This window comes from Poecilia formosa, unplaced genomic scaffold (assembly GCF_000485575.1).
Source record: "Poecilia formosa unplaced genomic scaffold, Poecilia_formosa-5.1.2 Scaffold153, whole genome shotgun sequence".
Classification (NCBI taxonomy): domain Eukaryota; kingdom Metazoa; phylum Chordata; class Actinopteri; order Cyprinodontiformes; family Poeciliidae; genus Poecilia; species Poecilia formosa.
The window spans coordinates 807,292-822,615 of NW_006800092.1; the positions used below are offsets into that span (position 1 = coordinate 807,292).

The window sequence follows — 15,324 nt, forward strand, 5'->3', positions numbered from 1 at the left end:
AAGCCGGACATTTACTCTAACGGGCTTTTAAGAGTTGCAACACAGTCAGGATTCTGCGTGAGGGAGCAATGACAGCGACTTGCGGGTCCACAGAGAAACGAGTGCTGAAGGCTGGCGTTGCCAGAACAGAGTGCTGCAAGGTGTAAATGCAGAGCCGCTAGCAGATTGCATGTTCTCAGTCTCGCACCAGAAAGGAGGAGTAAAGTGAAATGTTGGTCGAACAGGGATTCCAGATTTATTTGCTGCTTTAAATATCGATTTCCGTTCACGCGTAACTTTCCATCGGAAAGTAAGTGTTGCTTCTCGTCGTTCTCGCACATTTTAACCTCTTAACCATGTTTTATTGCGTTCCACAAAGCGCACGCAGCAAGTTTTTAATTTATAAAACGCACCAATTAGATATCAGGTTGTAATGTTCCCTTCACATTGCACACAGGATTGAAGATTCGCCCAAAGCGTCACTCTGACCCCACAGACTTGTCCTCATAGTTCATCCTTGAGCTTTTTTTTCCCCCTTTTGTTTTGCCCTGGATAGTGTCTCTGATGCCCCACTTGTCCCCAAGCACAGGGTGTCCCCACTCTCTCCTTCTTCCTTGTGTACAGTCAGATTACTATATTCCTTTTATAGTCCAGATTTTGTCCTTACAGCTTTCACATTCTTTGGGTCGGGTCAGTGCTGTTCCAATGCAGCTGTTTACGTCGTCATCGTTCCTGTCGCCGTTTCTCTTTTTTTCCTTTACATTCTCGTTGTAACACGCTCATCTGTGATCCCTGAGCTGTTTGTTGAATGTTCTCTATTTTTGACTCCATCTTCCCCTCCATCCTGCTCGTCTTCTACTTTACTCATATATTTCTTTCCTTCCTGTAGGCCTTTCATTTCTTTTCCTGCACGATGACCTGAGATACAAGGTCACGGATGCCTGCCTGTGTGTCACCACTGTGCTGATTGTCTTTCTCTCTCCTCGTCTTCATTGGCCCTTTCCTCCGCACCTCTCATTCTACGTCTCCATTCCTCCAGCCTCTTGAGTACATTAAAACTCTTTTCCTATTCTATCTGTATGTTAATGCACCAAGTCACCGCTCCTCTTCTCTCCTGTGTCACACACAAAAAGTGCAACCATTTACTCTCACGTTTTTTTGTTTTTTTGTTTTTTTTATCTATGGAAAGTAATGTAGAAAATCACACAATAGCGCAGGGACTGAGCAAATCATGTTGGTTTATGACTGTATACACTCACCTTGCTGCTATTTGTTTATCATTAGCTTTCAGCTTGTGTTCTCTCTTATCAGTTGCGTAGCTGTTCTCGATGCTATTGTTGTTTCTGGGACTACATCCCATTAGATGCTCTATGACGAGACAAACCTTTTCATCCTGCTGACTTTATCAGTGTCCTAAATTAAGGCAGCTATTGAAAGGAGGTATATTTACTACACAACACAAATGTCTGAAAGAGCATTTACCTCAGCTAAGTCAAACCCAGTTCAGACCAATACACCTCTGTGAAAACTTTCTAGAAAATGTTGCCGTCGACTATTACTTTATCACAAAACCTGAAACATTTGTTGGCAGTTTTATCCCTCATTTAGTTCATCCAGGTGCATTTATCCATTTTACCATTTTCAAATGTAGCCCAGCAAAGATCAGGCTTAGTTAGCCCTGTGCCTCTAAAATGCGTTTTGCAGTTTTTATATAATGTATATATTGAAACAAAATAGTTTGTCTTCTTCTCATGATATGGACAAAGTATTACTGTCTTTAAGACGTAGAGTATCCTCACTTGAGAGCAACTGGAAAAATCTATTACGTCTTGGTCAACAACGTCCCTCCACAAGCCTGCACTTAGTTTCTATGGTAACCAGCCACTGTACAATCTCACGGTTAGCAATAGTCATCACTGTTTCTGTTACAGTTTTAGGTTTTATCTTAGATATACACGGCTGCAAAAGGATGTAGGGTTTGCAGTAGTCATCTGGACAGAAGGATCCCAGTTTCCACCATGCTAATATGTCCAGCTAGATTCAAAGACGTTGCTATGGAGATATTCCAAAACACTGTAGCAAAGAGGTTACTGCTTGATAAATATCTTGCTGCTAAAACTGACACAGGATGTCAGTTTTAGCTACTAGGAGTCGTATCAGTCTTATTATCATATCAAAGGTCTGAAGAGTAAATTCTGTTTATCAGGAAATAAAATATTTTCTTTTAAAAATATGTTTTTTCTCAATTTAAAACATTTTGGTTGCGAAATGAATGAAAGATTGTGTTTTGTTTTTACTGACTGAATCAGTTTTAAACATGCGGTAATCACACTAAGATAATGACTGACAACACAGGAACAAGCAGGAAACGACTATTTAAAGCGAGATTGTGAAAGAGTTGGTCTCTATAAAGGTGAACTAAGGGTTTGCACACTATTTGGATGTCTAAATACGTGGCTGGAGCCTGAGGGAAGGTTTCGACGAATTCACGAAATGGAGATGTGCCCCAGCAAAGGAAAACCTGGAGGTCAGGTACCAGAAAAACAGCCTCATCATATAACCAGACAGGGAGTACCTCTATTTTTGGACATTCATTATTTACTTTCTGGGTACCCGCTTCGGCTTCTGCTCCAGTTTCAGTCTGATCTCTCAGCTTGGTCTCTCCTGGCTCACACAGCTGCTGTCTGCCCAGGGAGTTCACTCTGAGACTGGAAGGCTGTTGGATATTTTGTTGTTGCTCTCTTGGAAACCAGAATTGCAAACAATCCTCTCCTTACTGCTTACTTGGCTCGTGACAGTAACATCTAACTCAAAATTCAATAAAAGAGCCACAAAGATGGGGAAAGAAGCAAATATAAGTTGCACCTGACTATAAGTTGTATGACTAGCAAAACTATAAAAACGTATGACTTGTAGCCTAGAAAGTTTCAACTATGTTGATCCACACTTTTAGTCCAGCTGAGTGGACAGAAATGTCCTTGCACTGTACTGACTTTGTGCTCAAGAAAAATGCACAAAAAACAGCATTTTGCCACATCTACATAAGATGGCATTAGGAAAAATAGGTTCTGTTTTTACAAACCTATTTGTTTTCCAGATTATAAGCAGGAACTGGCCTGAAGCAGACGTCAAGGACTCTGAGTACAGTGTAATTACCAGAGAATAAAAGGACAAGGTTACAATCTGTTGAGTTTTTACCTAATCAGATAATAGATCATAACTTTAAAAAGCTTTCACGGTTCACAAAATGCACTTAGTCATAATAACATCATTGTCATTGCTTTATGGACAGTCTCAAGAGCACAGACAGTAAAATTAAGATCACGTAGTTCAATCTAATGAAACCTGAAGGCTACTTCACTGTTCTTGGTCAGATTCACTATTCTTATTTTTACAAAAATATGAATATTTTTGTAAACATAGGTATGTTTAAGGACAGTGTTTGTGTGTTTGTTGGCAACGAAACACCGAGGTCTTTAGCTAATGTACTGTATATTGTTATGAAAGTTTCATTTAACTAAGGTGATGAGAACTGAATCCGTCGTCTTTGGGAGTTTTGTTAAATCTTGTAATAACAAGGGAACACTGTCATGTCAGCCATTTTTCTCAGCTCTCTGGCTGTTTGCACTCAAACACAAAACGTACTCTCTGTTTCGAAACCACACATCCTCTTCCCGCTCCACAAGATGACCATCACACACCAACAGTCTGAGCAAAGCTCCAAGTCACACCACTTTGTTGATATCTAACAGACACGGTTGTATTTTACCTTAAGACTATTAAGTGTAGAAAAAGAAAATACAAAGTAAAAAGTGAAACTTTACATCACAAAATGCAACATTTCTTGCTTTAAATGATCCAGACAACACTCCTGCATACTGCTGCTCTCAAAACATGTGGTTTTCCTCACTCAGTCAGCTGGATGTCTGAACTGCAGCTGGTCATGCAGCGCAACGTAAAAAGCCTTTCAGTTTCTCTCATCAAAATTTAATTCTGACTCTATTAAACCAAACAAAAATGACCACTTAAAGCCAAAGTTAAACTTTTATTTTTGTTGAGCAGGAGAACATATATGTGTCATTCAGCAGCTGACGAACTTGTCTTTTCAGAGAAGTGGACTAATTGTCTGTCTTTAAACTCATTGGAATAGATTATTTTCTTATATGGCTCTTAATTTGTGCATCATAATATAAACATTAAACAATTCTTTAGGCCACTAGTCATCTCCTAGTGGCTTATGTACGAGTGCGTTTTTGGTTTCATGCTATAAAAAAAATAAATGGGGATAAAAAGACACTACTATGAGGTCTGACCTACTGCGGTTTTCTTTAATAACTGCAACACTGTTATAAAACAGATACTATGTCCTAAAAATACATATTTTTTCAGCCTTGATTTAGTTTTTTGTGTCGCCACAGAACGTAAAGTTGTATCTCCAAACTATCCTGAGTTTCCTGTAGTGGTATAATCACTAAAGTTGATGCATTCCACAATAAATTGTTCATTCATTTGAAAAGATCAACAGGAATATTAGATACACGTGTACTTACAGGTGAATTAGTCTGAAAATTTGTTGTTAAAACTCAGATCCTGACACTTCAAACTCCACTCATCTCAGTCAGTCAACAATCTTTCCAGGAATCCGTGTCAGTGGTTTGATCAGAATAAAAGTGTCTCGATCAAAATTCCTAAAATGACTCCCGTTGTGAGTTTTTAAAAGTCACCAAAAGCACTTTGCTGTGATCCCATTGGAAGATATTTCTCAATGCTTCTTTCCAAGAATTAATATAACGAACCTTTCTACAGCTTGTGATTTTCACAGCATCGTTTCGGCGCCCCGTTTCTCTCTCTTTCCTCTCTGTCCCTTGGTCCTCCGCGACAACCTTCGCCTTTTAGCGCCCTTGTAAACGCAGCCGTCCATTCTGCTCGTCTATTCTCCGCCATCCATGTGTACACTGGCAGATACACTCAAATTTCTCAGCCCCAGAGAGACCAGATGAGCCCGTCGGTTTTTCACAAAAGAACCCCCTCTTTTCTCGTACTCGCCTCCAGGTTAATTTTGACTTGCACAAACGCACACATTACTGGGGGAAAAAATGGAGTCATTGAGCTTTATCCTTTTCCGTAGCACATTGAGGTCTCGTGCACATTTTTTTTTTTTTTTTTAGATCTTTTAGATCTGATGCACATTGTAACTTTACTTTATAGCCCTTTAATATTCACGCTGTGACATGAAACAATTTTTTTTTCTTCAAAGCAAGAACTGAATGATAAATCTGATTCTCCGTTTGCGTTTTTGTTTCCAATAATTTATTGTCTAAGGAGGGATTTCTGTCATGAGTTGTAGTTTTTGAAAAACTAGTTTTAAAGTTTTAAGCTTTTCTCTCTCTAAAAAAAAACCCGTCTGAATGTTGACCTCAGTACATGTGCGAAAAGGCTTTTTTTTACATGCATGCTTTTATATCATCGCACCTCCTGTGTCTAATCACTGGTGTCATCTCTCTTCTAAGCTTTTCTGTCAGCGCCTTCCCTGACGCATGTTTTCACATTTCACCCCTGGGTTTTCGTTGATGTAAACCCCATTGACACTTTGGGGTTTTGCAGCTGTTGTCAGTTTTTGTATAAAAACTGGATTTAAAACCATCGTAAAACGTATCTTATAATGAAGATCAAAGCTAAAAAGCAATTTGACAATAATTGCTAGTGTATGACAAACAATGTTGCTACACTTGCATAGTGGTTTGAAGTTGTTGAGATAATGCGAAAATGATTGACAAAAGCACAGAAAGTAACAGTATTTTAAAATACAACTGATAAAAAAAAGAAAAGCTAAACCAGAATGATCCAATCATTTCTGAAAGTGTTGTGTGATGTAATAGTCGCTGCAGTGTCAAAAGGGCAACACGCATTGGTGGGGGTCCATGTCAAAAATTGGCTTCTTACAAATTATAATCTTAAAAATTTGAATCATGAAAACCCACATTAGCAGCCTTTTGGTGCTGCATGCCACTTCTGAGTACAACATTTCTCCTGCACCATCTGATTTTCAAATGACGTCTCTTCTAAAAACAAACAAACAAACAAACAAAAACAGCATATAGGACAGTAGATGAGGGATTTGTGCTTCAGCACTTAAGACTTCCTATGAGTGTCCTAATCAAAGGTTGAAACGGATGCACTGTGGACTTGATAAGATGCATACATTGCTCAAAACAGGAAGTAAAGATAATCAGAGAATGCCTCTGCGACTTTTTTCTAGCACTTTGAGTTTGCAAGAGACTACTGTAAAGTTGTTGTTCAATCAATCCCACATTTAATTCAGTGGCATAAAACATAATCTGTCCGCTGCACCACAAATCCATTCAGTCGGATTCAAGGATTCATAAAGTGCTTATTATCAAATGGTTCAAAACCAAGGGATCCAGCAGGTAGCATAGAACACCCAAGTTCCCCATCTGCTGTAATTATAGGGTCCTTGCGTTAAACCCACCATATTCTTTTTATTGGACTTTTCTCTAGTCTGTAAATCATCAGACTTTGCTTGATCTGTTGTTTAGGCTGGTCTTCCATAACAGCGTTTTTGTAACAGTCCACAAGGAGTGCAGGCAGTGCTAGAAGACCACCAAGGTAGAACGTGGAGGCAGGTTTTTTTCTGTTTATATTGCTAAATATTACACCCGCTTCTGAAACACGCCTGAAATAAGAACTTCTAAGGTCAAACGTAGCTGTGCGAGTTGTCTGCAAAGGAATCCAATTCCTCTGTAGGTTCTTCTGTGACAAATTGTTCTGCTGCGACATTCGCTGTTTAAAATCAGAGCTCCTGGGAGCACTGTGCTCCTTAAGCGAGGGCGTAAAAGATTAATTCTTCACGTCCCCAAATCCTCTCGAGGCACCCGGCGCACAAAGGTAGATCTGCGACTTACCGTAGGACAGGGACGGAGTTGTGTATCGGGAAAAGGGGTGTGTGGACATTAAATGCACAGATTATCAGACGTTGAGGGTAAATGGCGTTGTAAGACACCTCAGAGAAGTTTGGACACATCACAGGTTGGACACGCCTAACGCCGACAAGTTTCCAGGGGGATGTAGTGATTAGCATGCAAATCCGTAAAGACCTAGTTATTCTATCTACCTCTTCACCTTTTTCTCTCTCTCACACACACACTCGCCATGTTGTCTCCAACACCATTCTAATGAGGTGATGACCAGTCCCTTGTTATAATTGCCCCAAACTGCTTTTAATTTCATCTCGGCGTATTAATCATGCACAGAGTTATTTAAAATCGCATAAATTAATCTTGGATTAAACAGACCCTTCAAAGGCTTCAAACAATTAAAGTGTTAGGTAGAATTTCCCCTGGGTTTGGGTCATTTCCTTCTGAGCAGAGCAGTTGCAGGTGATTATCCCGGTTTGATTTGGCAAGATGGTGATTAATGTAACTTTTAAATGAGTCCTTTACCCGCCTCACCTCTGACCCCGATTTAATACGGCGGAAAGTCCATCACCTTGAATGACCTGATCCAACGAGGAGTTATTCACTCTGCATTCATAAGTCTTCTAATAAAGGTTTCAAACTTAATTTAAGGTGCAGGTAATTTAATTATTACATGATCGTGTTTTTGAGGAGGGAGAGGAGAAATCAGGAGGCTTTTGTTTTTATAGTCCAAGGCTGTTTACCCAATGAGGATTAAAATATAAAAAAATAACTAAAAATAATAGAAAAAAACAAAAGATAAACTATTCTTGTTAAAGTTTCTTCTTCTTTTTCAGTAAGTGGTAGATTAAGGCTGCATGGACCATTTGCATTCTTAAACCTCTTTTTTTTTAACATTAACCAAAAACAGTTGAGATCCACAAACTGAATTTGACTAACAATATGAATAAAAATTTAAATAAACATAATAAAAGAGTAAATAAATAGGCTTAATACGTATATAAGTATTAAGTACATTTTGATTGAGATTTAAATAACTCTTAAAATCCTAAACTGTGTCAGTAATTGAATATTGCATAGTTCGTTTATGCCAAGAAATAATCTGAACGGTGGTCTCTCTCATCTGCCTGTTGTTACTCATTTGAAACGTCACAGATAATCTCTTTAATATTTTCACTGGATTTTAAGCTCAAATTTTGTTTTCAACTTTTGTATTGAACTGATTGTCAGATTGTAGATTTTTATCGTTTCTACCCATTTACTGCGACCATTTAAAACAATACGACGCTCCATCCCAAGATTAAGACGGCCCCGCTTTTGCAACTCAACATTAATTCACTGAATTTATTCTTGAAATCCTTTTAGGATTCTTAGTTGATTTGTCAAGTTCTTGTTCTGAAATCAACTCAATTTCCTTACATTCCTGTGGGTTTGGTCTAAAGCTCCAATAGAGCAACTTTTAAATGAGGAGACTTCTACTAACTCGATGTGGGAAATTAAAAAAAATTTTCAACAAAATGTGAATTGATTCTGTTCAGGAATAAATAGTTTTTAGTCTTTCAAAAGTGCAGCAAAGTGGATGATTTTTGTTTTTCATACAAACAAGGATGTAGTCTTCATATTTCAATCATTAATTTTCATAAAGGCATTAAGCCTGACAGTGTTTTTTTAATTGCATCTGGATTTACCAGGTTGTATTTATACAGTTTTGTTTTGTTTTTTTCCAGTCTGCCTTATTAATCAAAGGGTTTTAACATATGGAGTTAAACATGCATTCGTGTTGTGCTTCTCATTGCACATACAAGACGTTTTGTTTCTAAGATTTGTCGTGGTTCAGAGTTTGACCACATCGAATCCTTTGGTCAAACCAGCGCATTTCCCCACCTCGTCATGGTGTGCATGCTGCATATGCACTGGTGCATTTTGACAGCCGCCTTCATCCGGGTCAGACTCCGGCAGATTCCTCCGGCATGTCGGGGTTAATTTCTGGAGTGGAGGTCCCAGAGATTGATTTAAAGCAAGAGAAAAGGAAAGCGTCACTTAGGACTTCCTCTTTATTCTTGTATCACTCGTTCAGTGCAGAGACAAAGAAGAAAGATTGATGAGATGGATGTCCAGCTCTTAGAGGGGGACCCAGGAGCGTCCGCTGTGCGTGCGGAAGTGTGTCTCTCGCTGACACACACGCTCACACTGATATGACAGTAATTAACCTCAGACTGTGTTAACCCTAGCTGCCCATTAGAAGGGCAAAAGGATTGATGGGGCTTGTGCCAGTCCTTTACAGTCCGTACACTTTGTTCACAGTCAGATCACTCTGAAGTACGCAACCATTTCCTCCACTGTGGTGAGTTACAACATTAACTGTGAGTAAAGGGACCCTGATGAGCAAGCAAGCAGCAACAGTGTTCAGTCTGAATTTGATTTTAGAGAATTTTCATGCCCACATATTTCCCTGTGTAGCCAGAAATAGACCAAAAGGCCCCTGGGAGGCAGGAAGTGGAGCATCACCACCAGTGTGTCCTACTTCTTTGCTAATTTTACATGGTATGAACCTGTTTGTTTGTTGCTGAGAGGTGTTTAATGAGTCCACAGTGTAAAACTGGCAGCAAACCTGCAGCGGGATATAGAAAATGGCCAATGAAAAGCAGTTTATCCACTAACTAAAACAGCTTAAACCATAAGTTTGAATACAGGGTGGATGTTTGAATCGTGTCGTTAGTCAAGAAGCTTAATCTTCTAAACATTGAGAGACATTTTTTTCATGTTTTCAATAACCAAAAATAAGAAGGGGACTGGTGACACCCAACCTACCTTTTACCATTTTCACCAACCGAACCTCATTATTTAGGGTTTACTTAGACCCTTTCCCCTCCTTTGTCCCATGACATTTAATTCATGTCGGGGTTAATTTACATGACTCTCCTTCAAGAAACTGATAAATCATCAATTGTGACTTATTCCTCTTTTATTCAGTAGCTGTATCTGCTGTGTAATGCAGGTTTGTGTTGTGTATACGGGTATTAAATCTGAAACGGATATCAACTCTACGCTTGTTGAGGAAGCACGAAATCACTGCCGAATGTACCCTAAAAAGACTGAATCTATTTTATTGTGTTTAAAATGTATTTAGATTTTTTTAAATAATCCAGTGTACTGACAAAAATGAATAAATGTCACACAGCAGTTGTGGAAAATGATCAGTTTTGGCACAATGATGTCCAAACATAGTTATGAAACAGCCAAAAGTCGTCTCATTGCAAGTATAGGATGTTGAAACTCAATTAGAACATCGGATAATATTTTTTTTTTCTGAATATCAGAAGGAAATTGCTCAGGAATTTGTATTTTTGTTCTTGTTTTAAGATTAAAATGGAGTCATTTTCATGCTATCGTTTTCCTTTACGGCTTGCTGTGAAGAGCTGCGATGATACTGAAATCAGTTCATTAGTATTCAGCAAATTATAATGGTAACACTAAGTATAAAACGTTTTCAGCTGGTATTTCTTGAATTTTTTTATAGTGTTTAGGAATAGCTGATAATTAACCTTTGTTTTAGCGTCATTGATCAGACACTCACTTTGGACATTTTCTTCCCACTAAGTACAACTCGGTTCTGTTTACACTCTACTATTACTTATACATATCCTCATATAAATGTTTAAAAAAAAACAATTATCATGTTAACTGGTTTCCTCTCTGGCTCCTAAATATTGAGTGAGACACAGAGGACTGCTGCATATTCGCATATTTTTCTTTGGAACATAACTCCAAATTATTTGCAAAAGACTATTTATGGATTTTTCTGTAGAGCACGTCTAACATATGAAATAAAATGTGGCTTTGGAAGATGACATGCCCATCAATTCTACTTGACACACTATTGGCTGGGGTTTGTAAAGCTGCCAATCCAGGAGTGTCATTTATTTTCCTTAACACTGATTGGCTGTAAGCTAGAGTGTGGAAATAAGGAAGACTGTAGATATTAGTTTCTGTGACAATCATGAGGCTGTTTCCACTGTGCTTATTAATACACAGTATGGTATATTTGGTGTCTGAACTATTAAAATCTTCTGATCACAAATATCGATTGTAATCCTACTTGATTCAAATCTGTTTTCAAATTCTGCCAAACACTTTAACTCTGGGCTTTCTCGCACAGCATCGCTGAGACGTGTGCTCCGTCTGGACTCCGTTTCTCTCTGATTGATCTCCTTGTTAGGATCTACACTGTGCACCACTGAGGTGATCTCTTGTTGTTCTGGTCAGATGTTTGTTGAAATCAGTGCTGACAAGTTCATTAAAGCTTCCTGGTGAAACCGCTGCTTATGTAATTGGACATTGAGACATCTCAACCAAAACTCCCGGTCAGCCCGAGTTGATTTGTTTCATTTACAACCTGCTCCCCTTTCATCCCTGACCTCCGGGCGACCTCTGCGACCCCCACGGCTTCTCTCTGGAAAGCCATCGAGGTTGGATCGGGTGACCGGGTTCGCTCCGACTGAGATATCACATGTGACATCTCTCTTTCCAGTCCTGCTGCAAGCGTACACCGGGCTGTTCAGCAGCCTTTACAAGCCGTCAGTCACCAGGGGGAACATATGCGTTTTGATTTGTTTGCTCCGCTAATGAAAAGCAGTCAGAATTATTCTGAATTTCATTTCTGAAGCGTTTTTATTTATTTAGTTTTTTACTATTATTATTTTTATTACACATCTCGGTTTATGTCTTGATACAGCTCAAGAAGCTCGTTAAACCCAGAATGTTCTCTGGGACGTCGTCGCTTCAAATCTGTCGCGCATTAATATTTAACAGGTTTTATTGCTGTTCTTGTTTACTTTATTGGGATTTTATCAACATTTCGTGGTCCATATTTGGGGATAAGCACAAATCTCACAAATTCTCACACCCTTCTGCATAAAGGCCTAATAACGTTTGCGACTCCCGTCTGTTCGATAATAAAAAATAATAATGTGGAGTTAAGTGAAAGAAACCTAATGGCTGTTAGACGTGTTTTTGTGAGGAAGCTCATTACCTTTGATTTTATAGCCAACCCGTTATTTTACCCCCTAAGCGTTACTGTGGAGGTCATGCAATGATATGAGCAGATATTTAGTGAAACTGGGACTGTCATTTCAAAATAAAACTAAACCAGTGTAACTTCTAAAGCCTTACACTGCAAAAAAGCACACAATCTTACAAAGTCGTTTTGGTCTATTTTTTAGTGGAAATGCCTTATTAGACTTGGAATAAGACAAAACTAACTTTTCAGCAAGATGTAGCAGCTTGTTTTAAGTAAATCCTTAATATTGATGAAAAAGTGCTAGTTCCACTGGCAGATTATTTTGATTATTTGTCTAAGTGAATTAATCTGCCAGTGGAACTCATTCTTTTTAATCAATACCAAGGAATTATTTACTTGGAACAACCTTCTATCTTGCTGTAAATTTACTTGTGAGTTAGTTTTGTCTTATTTCAAGTGGACTGAGATGTTTGCACTAGAAAATTAACCAAGATTTTGTGTTTTTCCAATGTTCAAGTAGAATGTGAAATGTTTTTTCTATCAAATGTCAATAGTAATTTAGATTCTCTAATCAAAATATCAATTTTTTGATATATTTTGGTGTCTAATAATTCCTACTGTTTTATTTTCATATTTATATTTATAACTTCTTTTTTTTTAAATTCCAAGTTTTTGGTCAACTCATGAAATGCTTGCGTCTTTCCCGAAGAAGTCTTTCCGTCAGTCCTTTCTAAGCTGCCGTTGTTTTCCTGCTTGTTCCTGTTTCTGCAGGACCATTCCTTTATAATCCAGTACAACGACGGGAACGCCGAGGTGGTGTCCATGTGGGTCTGCCGCTGTCTGGAGGAGAGGCGATCTCAGCAGGCTCAGTGACACGTCCGGCGTCCTCCGGCTGTCCAGACGTTTACTCACGGGGACATCCGACACCAAACCATGAGCACTTACAAAAGCCTTCAGGGTCAAGTACGTCCACATGCACTGCATTAACGACTGGGTAACAATTGTTACATACTTTATTTGAGAATCTGTTCATTTTCAAAAGACTCGGTCGACGAGAGACGGAGGAGCTCGTGTCCCGGGACGGTGTCCCAAACTTTGTGCAGTCCGAGCTTCGCTGTCTCAATCTCCATCTTGTGTAGCAGATGCTCTGCCATGTTTTTTTGTTTTTTTGTTTTTGTTATTATTATTACTATTATTATTGGATAATCCAGAAATCCTGAGAATTGACTCAAAAGATTAGAGACAGTAAACAACTTTGCAAAAAGACCACGAGCGGCTGGCGGGGTCTCGCTTTGCTGAACACAGCCTTCAAGTGAATGTCAAGGTTTCCTCCTCTTCTGTGCCTGGTTTCCCTGTGCTTTCATTTATTACCTCAGCAACTTTAAGTTGTCATTTGATATTTGCCAAAAAAAAAAAAAAGAAAGCTCCTATTTGTGCTTCTAGTCCAGAACAAATGTTTCTCTTTAAACTCAAGAGCGGAAAAAAAAGAAAAAGATGCCGATGGATGTTTTGTTTTGTTTTGTTTTTGTGCCTCTGTGTGTTCTGTGACATTTTGTCGTCAGAGACCTCATCGCTCTCAGAGGTGTGTGTGCAACACATTTGTTTCTCACCAACTCTCCACGAGGATCATGCGCTGCGTTTTGGGATGGAAGGACGTCTGCACGTTTCTCACTCGACACCTTTTTCAATCCGCCTCCGAGGCGCTGGCGTTCATCTGCCTCTGACTGTCATGGCCTCTCGTTTCAGAGACGCATTTTGTCTCTGAAACCTTCGGAAGCCACAGACCAAGACAGGCATCAGTCTCGTGATTTTAGTCTTCAGAAGCAGCACTAATGTGTTACAAAATAAGCTCATAATTAAAAAAAAAAAAAAACTCAACTGGATTTTATTTCAGTTTAAGCTAGTTTAACATATGGTTTCCTCATTTTTTTTTTAAATCAAAGCACTGAAGTTATTGTTTGGGAGGAAATAATTTCCCAAGCAGGTTCCTCTCACATGAGCTCAGAATGAAACTCTAGTCTCTTCATAGCTTCAACTTATTAATCAATTTGATTCATTTTATCCGCATTGTAACCAAGAGGCCCTTATTCCAAAAACAATTCAAAAAGTGATTCTCATATTTTATAAAGACAGATTAAACACAATTTTATGTAGTTCAAACATTTACCGGTGTTAGTTTGGAAGGTTACAGACAATGAAAACTCAACATGTAGTTCCTTAAAAGTTGATTATAAATGCCAAAAATCAAGCTTGGATTTGGAAAGTTGATTTCAGTTGTGAAGAAAAAATATGTCAACGGTATTTTTTGCAGTGTTGGAGAGAAGAATTTAAAATATATATTTTATTGTATTTTCAGCAGGTCAAGGTCAATGATTAGCCTAAAAAAAAATCAAATGAGGACCAAAGTTTCACTTTATGATGAAGCCAAACTACCCAGACCAACTTGGACCTCTGTGACCCTTTGACCTAAAATAGTAACAATAAAATTAAGTCTATAAGTGGAAAATAATTCCTTCACAGCTTTATATATGCAGACTTTACATTTTAAAGAAAATCAGTGTGTGGTCCTGGTCATTTTCTGGTAACAGTTGGCAAAATTATTATTGCAAATTAAAACTTTCAGTCAGAAAATATATATAGAAAATATATGTTAGAAAAGTATATGCCTACTTTTCTAACAGCTGTGGGCCATCTGTATGACATTACATCAGCCTTAACATAAGCAGACTTTACGCTCAAACAACAGAAACCAGTTCAGTTTGGAGATAGTTTTCTGTGACGTGGTAATAAAAGCAACTCCTCTTTGTTATTATTTTTAATCTGCCATGAAAGGGGCCTTTGTTTTTCTTACCTTTTCAGTCTGCTGACAATAAGCACCGCCTTTCTACCTTTTTTAATGATTTTTCTTTTTCCCACATTAAAACCACAAAGCCTTGGAAAAGTGTTGAGATTCAGCAGAATTATTAATGCTGTGATGTTACTGACGGCCTTTTTTGTCTAGTTGTTAATGTTGGCACATACTCCAGATATACAAAATAAAACATATTTAAATTGTCTTGGAATCTCTTTGTGTGCTTTATTTATTTATTTATTTTAATTGGCTTAAATAAAGTTTAAAATCAAGACAAAGAAATTTATCTTTCTGGGGAAAAGATGAGCAATAAAAACTGGTTTAAAAGCCGGAGTAGTGCTGGGTTTTCTTTTTAGTTTAAAAGCTAACAGCAGTTTTTGACATGAATCTGCACTTGTTGTATTTTTGGGACCAAAATCTATTACTTCTCTCTCTTTTTTTTTTGCAGTAAGCAAAGAAAATTCTGTCCCAGAAAGTGAAGGTGGGACGTGTTTTCACAGCTAGAGGGAGCATTTGAAAATAGGCCCAAGAATGAAGCC

At 38.3% G+C, this 15,324-nt stretch overlaps 1 protein-coding gene across 1 annotated transcript in view; it reads left to right on the forward strand.

Annotated features, from left to right (window-relative positions):
- The window catches only part of map2k5 (mitogen-activated protein kinase kinase 5), a 65,980-nt gene extending 50,992 nt beyond the window's left edge, over window positions 1-14,988 (forward strand). Inside the window, exon 22 of the mRNA XM_007563964.2 lies at window positions 12,706-14,988. Coding sequence (XP_007564026.1) covers window positions 12,706-12,807 — 102 coding nt within the window. The 3' untranslated portion in view covers window positions 12,808-14,988. The remainder of the gene's footprint in view (window positions 1-12,705) is intronic.
- Window positions 14,989-15,324: the final 336 nt, after the last annotated feature.